The following is an 8,509-nucleotide window of genomic DNA, read 5'->3' on the forward strand; positions in this document are numbered from 1 at the left end:
TTAACAGCCTATGGGTAAGTAAATGGGTTTTTCAAAGTTAACCGGTGGAAATTTACAGAAAAAGTAAACCTTGGGTGGGAAATAGTCCTTTGGCCTAAATCAATAGAAATTCCAGGTTAAACACATGGACTTGTTAATTTTGCATTAACCTAAATAACCCTGCGACCGCAAGAATTTATGAGGCTAAAAGTACCAAAAACAAATAGGAGTTGCAGTAGATTAAATTCAGCATAGAGCAGAAAAATCTGCAACTTTATTATCAGAAATATAACGTACGAGATACAGAAGACTCAGTAGGATTAGTGCCCGATGTTTATTATTATAATAATTAGTAGCCGATGTTTATTATTATAATAATTAGTAGCCGATGTGCACGTTGGGTTAATATATAATAATTATCAAACCCATAATGCTCCAGCTCGCTTTAGCATTGGGATCAAGGTCCGATTAAGATGAAGACTCATGACTTGATTGGCTCCACCCACCAGTTCGCCACCAATGAACACGGCTGGGACCGTCGGATTGCATCCTAGCCTTGAAAGAGCCTGCTCAATCTCCCGTCCAGCCGGGATCTCATCCAGCTCATAGACCGCTGGGTTCACCCCAAACTCACTAAACAAAGTCTTGATGGTGTGGCACATGCAGCAAGAGCTCCTGCTGAAGATCACCACTGGCCTCTCAGATGCCATTCTAGTCACCGATGCCATTGCAACTTCAAAGAGAAAGAAAAAGATAATCAATGAAAGCAATGCGAGGTTGTGAAGAATATATGAAAGCTTTGCTACAACTCTTGATGGTTTGTTGTGAGGTAGTTGAGGTGCCATGCAAGTCTTTATATAGGATTTCTGAAGGTGGAAGGAAGATGTGGTTTGATAGTGAAAAATAACGAGAATGTTCCTCTAGATATTTCGGTGGGCTTCCATTTTATCGATCATTGGCTGAAAAGATTGAAGACGAATAACAAAGTTGATCAACAACGAATCTATACATGCATACGGAAATGGCTTGAGAATGGTCCTTTGTACGGCTTATTACTATTTTGTCGGAATATTGCATGTGGATATATAACCGAATATCGTTTGCCCTTTTTTTTTTGGTCCCAAGTTTATTTTTTTGAATGCAATTTCGAAATTTATTACAAAAAAAAAGGTTTTATATGGCCGAGCCAATCAGTAACAACATTTGGAATCCGGGTTTGGTTTCATTTGTTGACTTTGTATATATGATTATCAATATTTTATGATATATGATACATAATATGTGATACGATACAATACAAATAGAAGACGATATATATTAAAATGTATATCAAAGTAATATGATATAATAGATATATTATACAATACGATATGTGTTCTATAATATAATACTTATTACTGATATAAATCGATATATATTTTTAGAGAAAATGATAACGCAATAAGAGTGTATATAAGAAATTTTAAATTTTTAGATGTGTTTATAACATTTTCCAAAATGATGATGTGTAATTAGAATTTTTTATTATTTTATTTTTTAGAATGCATATTTTATGATATAATATAATACATGAAAAACTATATTTTTTATACATAATACGATACGTAATTCGACTTTTATATGTGTATAATTTAAGAGACTTTAATGGGTTGGGTAGGGTTTTTATGTGATTAGACCCAGAAAGCCATAGTAGTGCTTTTATACTAATACTATTCTTGTTTACTATATCACCCTATATGAAAGGCAAACCATTGTATGTTGTGAATATAATTTGAAATACAATAAAAAATATGCATATTATTTTATCAATAAAAAAGTAAGCGTTCGATTAACAAATTAATATATTTTCTACTTTTTCTTCAGTAATTATATTTTATATGATTATTTTTTATTTAAAAATTAAAAAAAAAAAAAGCTTGAGAAAGATGCCACCTCTAGAAAAATCCAATAAATGAAAAAGCTAATTCACCTTTTTTTCTAGCTTTTCGTCACCGGTTGGAATCTTGGGTATTCTGATTGTAACATACGTCAAGATATGCGTATCCTGTATAGATTTATATTCTTCATTGATTCGTAATTTTCAGCTTATACATGTGGTCACGTCTCATGAACCTACAACATATATATATCTATAGAAATTATTCATCATCAAAAAAATTATAATTGCCTTACAAAAAAGGAAAATTATAAGACAATTATAATTGGACCAAACGGGAGGCCAAGAGCCAGATTCTAGGGTTACTTTGACCGTAACACATACCCACCACCATTACGTACGAATATTGCATGCATGCAGCATGAATTATCTTATCATCTTTCATATATATGAATCATTCTTAATATAAACAATTTTATGTGTACCTAGTTTTAAGTATTTAATTAAAGAAAAATTGAAATTTTTATCTTGATTTGAGTCCACGTATATATTTATATTACATTTTTTACGCTTTAAACATTTTTATTACTTTACATGATAAGATGTCTAAATTGCCCTTATCTTCAATCTTGAGAAATTAAAACAAAGTTTATAGTATTACTTGTTTTTAATGCACTGTAGATCCTGATGCTCCTGAAGAAGATGAAGAGAATGAGATTGAGGATGCTGATGGTGATCAGGAAGAGACTGAGCTTTTGTGAAGTTAAACTAAGAGAAGTTTTAGGCACAGAATTTGCACCTAGGTACACCTTTTCGGGGAAAAATGCCATCCAACGGAATGGTCTGAAACGAGAGTTGAATTGGTTCATTAAAAATATATACAGTATAATCACAATAAAACACCTCCCACTGAATTCTGATCAGACTTTACACTACCAGCTAGGTAGTGGTTGGCTGTGTGGACAGATTGATTTGGTAAGCTTTGAAAGACCTCTTCGTGCACCAATGGCTGTTGACTTGTAACGTTAATCATTCTGATTTCACCTTCATTTTTCATGTTGAAAGGTTTCCTGGGACTGGGAGTAGGTTCTTGGTTCTTGGTTCTCGGTTCTCTAGATATTGTATACTGCTATGTTCTACATGCAAGAATAGGATTTCAAACTCTTTGGGATTATACCAGCTTTTTTTCAGTTTGTTTTCAGAATCTTAAAAACATGGTGGTGCTTTATGTGCAGCATCAAGGGCCAAAACACAGGAACTGTTCTCTTAAGATCAAATACTCTGAAGGAATAGACAGTTGTAGAGACTAGATGAAATACCCAAAAAAAAAAAAAAAAATTTGTTCATGGGGGTAAAAGTTGCTTATTAGGAAGGTCTAGCCCAATATAATTTGTGAAGACTTATGGGGTTTTAGAAATATTGTGTAAGTATAGGGTTTAAAGAGTAAATAAGCCATTAAGCTTTCTCCTTCTTCCACGAGGAAAAACAGAAAGCGCAGGGGAGAAGAGAGAAAAGAGAGAAAAGGAGAGAAGAAAAGAAAGGAAAAAGAAAAAAAGAGAAAAAAAGGAGGGAAAGAAAAAGAAAGAAGAAGAAGGAGAAGAGGAAATTGATAGGAAAATAAGGATAAGGTATCAAATTTTCATCTAATAAATTATAGGGTTCGAAATCACTATTCAAATTGGGGATTTCCAAATTTTAACTATGTTGCTTCAAATTTGTATGAATAGGTGAAGAAAGAGGAAAATTCATAAAGAATTTCCAGCATCAGTTTTGGATCTACTCAAATTGTGAGTGGGAAACCAACCTTGAACTATATTTTTTTTAAAATCATGCAACTTATGTTTTTGTTTTCAATCCTTGATGAATGGTATTATAAATTTTATTATGCATGTTGTTGATTTTGATTTTGGGTAACTGTAAAGAACACTTAAATTCAATGTTGTGTATTATTGTAAATTTGAATGTTAAATTAATTGAAGCCACATGTGTGGCTGCGAGCAAAAGTCAATTAGTTCAGAAATGGTTGGTTGAAATTCTGAATATTTAATTATTGATGTTGAGTAGCTGTAGAGTTGAAAGGCATTTAAAGAATTCTACGGGTGATTGAGATTTGTTTAATGTTAATTGATTTAATGTTTGTGTAGCTTTAAAGTTGAAAGTATTTAATTCAGTTCTACAGGTGGCTGAAAGTTTTTAATGTTAATTGATTTGACGTTGTATATAGTTGTAGAACTGAAAAATATTTAAATACAGTTCTATAGGGGCTTAAAATTGCTAAATGTTATTTGAATTGAGGTTGTGAGCGTGTAGAGTTGAAGGTGATTTAAATCCAGTTTATGGATGACTAAAGTTACTAAATAATTTATGTATTAATGAGTGTATAACGGTAGAGTTAAAGAAACCTTAATTCAATGATGGATATGATTATATTGTTGAATGCTATCAAATTGGTATTGTAGTGGGATGTAGAATTTAATATAGTTAATTTAATATAGCGAGGTCGTGGTTACCTGATGATGATTATTCTAAGATTTTATTATTGAGTTACTAAATTATGAATATGGTATTAAGAGAATTATGTTGTTGCATATCTGGTGATCAGTTGCTCTGCCTGTGCAATATTTTATGCCAGGTATGACAGATTTTCAGTTGCTCTGCCTGCGAAATATTTCACGTCAGGCATGACAGATGTTACTTGCTATGCCTGCGAAATATTTTATGCCAGGTATGACAGATTTTAAGTTGTTCTGCCTGTGTAGTATTTTACCCCAGACATGACAGATTTCAATCGTTCTACCCAAGTAAGATTCAGCATCTCAGATATGACAGTTCTTTCTCGCTCTGCCTGTGTTGGGGACATTCATCGGGTATGACAGATTTCTTCTTGAGAATATTAGTAGTGATGTATAGCTTAAGTTATTGTATTGGAGAGAGGTTCAGAAATAAATAAAGAAAATAAAAATATAAGTTGTTGACAACCAGATCTTGTTTTTAAAGATAATATTTCCTAAGCATAATTTTATCACTCGTGCAATATGTGTTCCTTAAATTTATTCAGAATATTGAGTATGCATAGGAATTGTTGGCAACCTCATTGTCATAAGTGTGTTACCATATAAAGAAAAATATATTTGAATGCAGTCATGAATTTTGTTTATTGGTAAATGCAACTTTTGAAATATTTTGAGAGGTTATGTGTTCATTCAAAAAGAATTGCAATAATTAGTTCAAGTGCGATATTCCTGATTTATCTTAATTATTAGCAGTAAATGATTTTATTTTAGTGGTGATGTTTCTAATTATTTCCTTAGAGATTAAATATCTTCGAATGGGTTAATATTATAAACTCTTGCATATTTTTATGGATATATATGTGTATGCAACAATGTTTTATAAACTGCCCACTCACTGAGCTTTTAGCTCACCTTTATAGAATTTTGCCCTCCAGGACATCTCCAGGACCGTGTCGAGTAATGACTTTGCCCAAGGTTGTGCCACAATATAGCATTTTCAATAGGTGTCCCAGGTTGCATACATATATTTGGATTTTCTTTGAGAAACTTATGAAACCTTGAAGGTCGGAGGCCTAGTTAATCTATTTTCATGATTTAGAGTGGAAATCAAGATGTAAAAAAATTTTTGTTATGCATATGATGAGGCCGGAGGCCTAATTAAAGGCTTATTTTATGTTTTGAATTTGAAATCAGGTTGTTATTTTGCTATATAATTATGGTAAGGCTAGACACCTAGACATGATGTTAAAAACAAAAATTAAAAATTAAGTGTTATAGATATGTGTGTTGCAGAAGATTTAAAAAATTTTACAGGATGCGTCTCGATCTCCTAAGTTCCCATAAGAGTGTTTGGGTGTTATAGGGTTAGAGAGTTGGGACGGTCCCTGTCACTAGAGACATGGATGGAAGTAGAAATCAGTAATTTGATGGTGCAATAAGGACAATAGCTACCATTTGGTCTTTAATCCAATAATTGGAAAACCTCTAGATGAAAGGAACATCGAAGCCGAATTGCAGAAACTGGGAAAGTTCTCAGTATCATTGAAGAATAATTGAGTACATCCAAATATCTTATCTAATTCACTTTATGAAAACATAGATTTGTGAAAAAAAAATGAAAATTTTCTTAGTTATACCCCAAGTCAGATTGTAGTTATATCAGAAAAACTGAAGCAACTACCCTAATTTCCTGCTTCTTTCACTTTCTCTAAGTATATAAACTAATACTCTCAGAATCTGGAGTACTTTGAAATTTGGTAAGCCAGTTGAAATCTCAGAATCAACAACTGTCGCAAGATCTTCTTGGAGAAGCGCTTGTTCTTCACTTTAGAGCAATTAAAGTTTCAAAGATCTTTATCAACCACAGTCGCAATATCAGAAAAGGTTCTTGACCCATTTTCACTTGTTTTTGTTCATAATTTTCAGAAAGCTTCTCTGTACAATCTGTATGTTGTTGAACCATTAGCTCCTTTTCTCTGCATGTGTGTGAATCTGTCTTTAACCATCAGATTCCTTTCTCTGCATGTCGTTGCATCTTTCTTTAGATGAACGTACGGTTTCTTGAAACTGAGCTAGAAACCTCACATATAGCATCTCTTGGATTTTCATCCCCCAAAGCACCATTTTCTTTAACAGCATAGTTTTCTGTTATTATTCTTTTCACTTCTCCCTGGAATGTATTTAAGTTGTTTGGTTTGAGTTCAAACTTGACTTAATGGATTAATGTATGGATGGGTGTACCCTTCTGTTCATTAAAAGTCTCTTTCTATCTTGAATAATTTCATGGTGGATTTTGTTACTTAAGAAGTATCTAACAAAAATACACTATTTTGTTACTTTGAATTTTTTATCCCAAAAGGGTAGTTTAAGAAGCAAAGGTGGGTGTTCAAACAAGAGAGTATGAGTTTGTAACTCACATTCACTTGCTTATTCTTGACTTATTTAGTGCAACGATTGATAGCTCAATGATAGGACTATTGTCATCCCTTAATCTAAGTCTAACTATTGTTTTCAATGCATTTTGCAAGATTTAGTGAGACAGACAATATACTTTCAACACAATAGTGAAATTTCTATTCATCTATACTCAAATGTTTGTTTGACAAATCAAGAAAAGTTCATATTTCTTTTTAGATGAATCTAACAAATTAGTTTCATTATTTCAAGTATAAACTTAGTTTAATCAATGAATTTACCTGTTCATTTGCTAGATATGGATTGGAGAACCATACGTAACATGCTAAATTTTGTCCACAGAAGAAGAACTGACTTCTTCACAGCCTCCTTAGATGTGAATTGAATCCTGCATTTGGATTCTGATGTTAACCAGATAGTTACAGACATGTATGGCAGAAACATTACTGTTGATGTAGCTAGAACCAGATTTGTTCAAGACCTGTTGGAAGCCAGGAGATTCGATCAAATAGCAATTGACAAACTGTAAGTGAATTGGATGTATTACTTTCCTTGTTTAACGACAACAACATGCAAGGTTTCCCTTTCCCACTTGTACTTTTTATCATAAAAGTAACTTTGCGCATACACGACCCAATACCCATAATCGTCTTAATGGTAAACTGCAGATACGTGGACCCTGCTGTGGCTTACTCTATGATATTGATAGTGTATCTAGACCACGATAAGCCTTGAGTGGCAGATAGGTAAACACTTTCTCATAGCTTTATTTTTTTTCAATCTTATCAGTATAATAAAACTGCATCTAAGTTATGTTTGGCTAATTATGCAGAAACTGACAAGCAAAAACAGCCTAGGCAGACAGTGGCGGGGGGGATTCAGAAGTTGAGTTTGCATGCCTCAGTGAGGCAGAGAAATAGGATTATCAGTCTTTTTAGTTTTGTAAACTGAACTGACAAATGATATACTGTTGTTTTTGTTAGAAATTGTGGTGCTGGATTTTTCTTTCATTTTAGTCTTCGTTGTTTCGATGAACATGTACATTTGATTGATTCTTATTCTTTTAGAAGTAGTCTAAATCATGAACTGAGATTTTACTTTGCATCCGATCAACAGTCGCATATGATTGATTTTTACTATGCTAATTCGATTACTAGGAAATGAAATTGCTTCCAGGGATTCTGCCCAAAACATTTTGCTTGCTTTGTGTGTTTGAGCTTCCCTCTTTATTTGATTTTGGTCAAGAGTAGCAATCCAATTATATATTAATTAAAAGTAGTCCAATTGTTGCTCCTGGAGAAGGGGTGGTGGTATTTTCGGAGTCTGCTTCTGCAATACCTTGTTGCAAATAATTGATTATTTAGCTGTTTGCTGTCATTAATTTGCTAATTAAAATCTTCGATCAGATTTCTAAGTTTCTAATTGCACTTTTTTGAATGCCATTAAGGCAGATTTGGTAGACAACCCACATGAGTTAATGAGTGAGGCTTTAGAAGAGGCGCAATGTACGGTTTCACAAGTAGATCATTCCCTAGTGTTTGTGTGTGGCACTTAGATAAATCCGTAAGCTATGTTAGTCTTTCCCATCTCCGATGCACATCGGAATGTATAACACTTCATGAATTTTATTATATATAAAGAATGTTTACCATTCACTTGTGTTAGTTTTGTTGATGTTTAATTTTTAAAGAAAGAAGTTAAACAAAGAACTTGAGAACTAATGATT

General features: G+C 32.8%; 1 protein-coding gene and 2 long non-coding RNA genes across 4 annotated transcripts; 2 read left to right on the forward strand and 1 right to left on the reverse strand.

The window, feature by feature from the left end:
* Positions 1-224: 224 nt before the first annotated feature.
* On the reverse strand, positions 225-799 carry LOC123212181 (monothiol glutaredoxin-S5-like). Its single transcript, XM_044631245.1, has one exon. It carries the CDS (start codon positions 705-707, stop codon positions 399-401), a length of 309 nt encoding a protein of 102 aa, XP_044487180.1. The 5' UTR covers positions 708-799; the 3' UTR covers positions 225-398.
* Positions 800-3,425: 2,626 nt separating this feature from the next.
* On the forward strand, positions 3,426-4,880 carry LOC123211123. The gene is made up of 3 exons (XR_006501343.1): positions 3,426-3,483; positions 3,583-3,642; positions 4,615-4,880. It is a non-coding gene; the product is annotated as an uncharacterized LOC123211123 (long non-coding RNA).
* A 1,122-nt stretch (positions 4,881-6,002) lies between these two features.
* Positions 6,003-7,886, forward strand: LOC123211124. 2 transcript variants are annotated; one of them, XR_006501345.1, is made up of 3 exons: positions 6,003-6,252; positions 7,126-7,529; positions 7,616-7,886. It is a non-coding gene; the product is annotated as an uncharacterized LOC123211124 (long non-coding RNA). The 2 variants fall into 2 exon arrangements; XR_006501344.1 differs by lacking the exon at positions 6,003-6,252 and having other exon boundaries at positions 6,956-7,529.
* Positions 7,887-8,509: the final 623 nt, after the last annotated feature.

Source organism: Mangifera indica, chromosome 3 (genome assembly GCF_011075055.1).
Source record: "Mangifera indica cultivar Alphonso chromosome 3, CATAS_Mindica_2.1, whole genome shotgun sequence".
Taxonomy (NCBI): Eukaryota; Viridiplantae; Streptophyta; class Magnoliopsida; order Sapindales; family Anacardiaceae; genus Mangifera; species Mangifera indica.

Excerpts from the sequence above, each read along its gene's own strand:
- LOC123212181 (XM_044631245.1), bottom strand. The coding sequence starts at position 707 with ATGGCATCGGTGACTAGAATGGCATCTGAGAGGCCAGTGGTGATCTTC.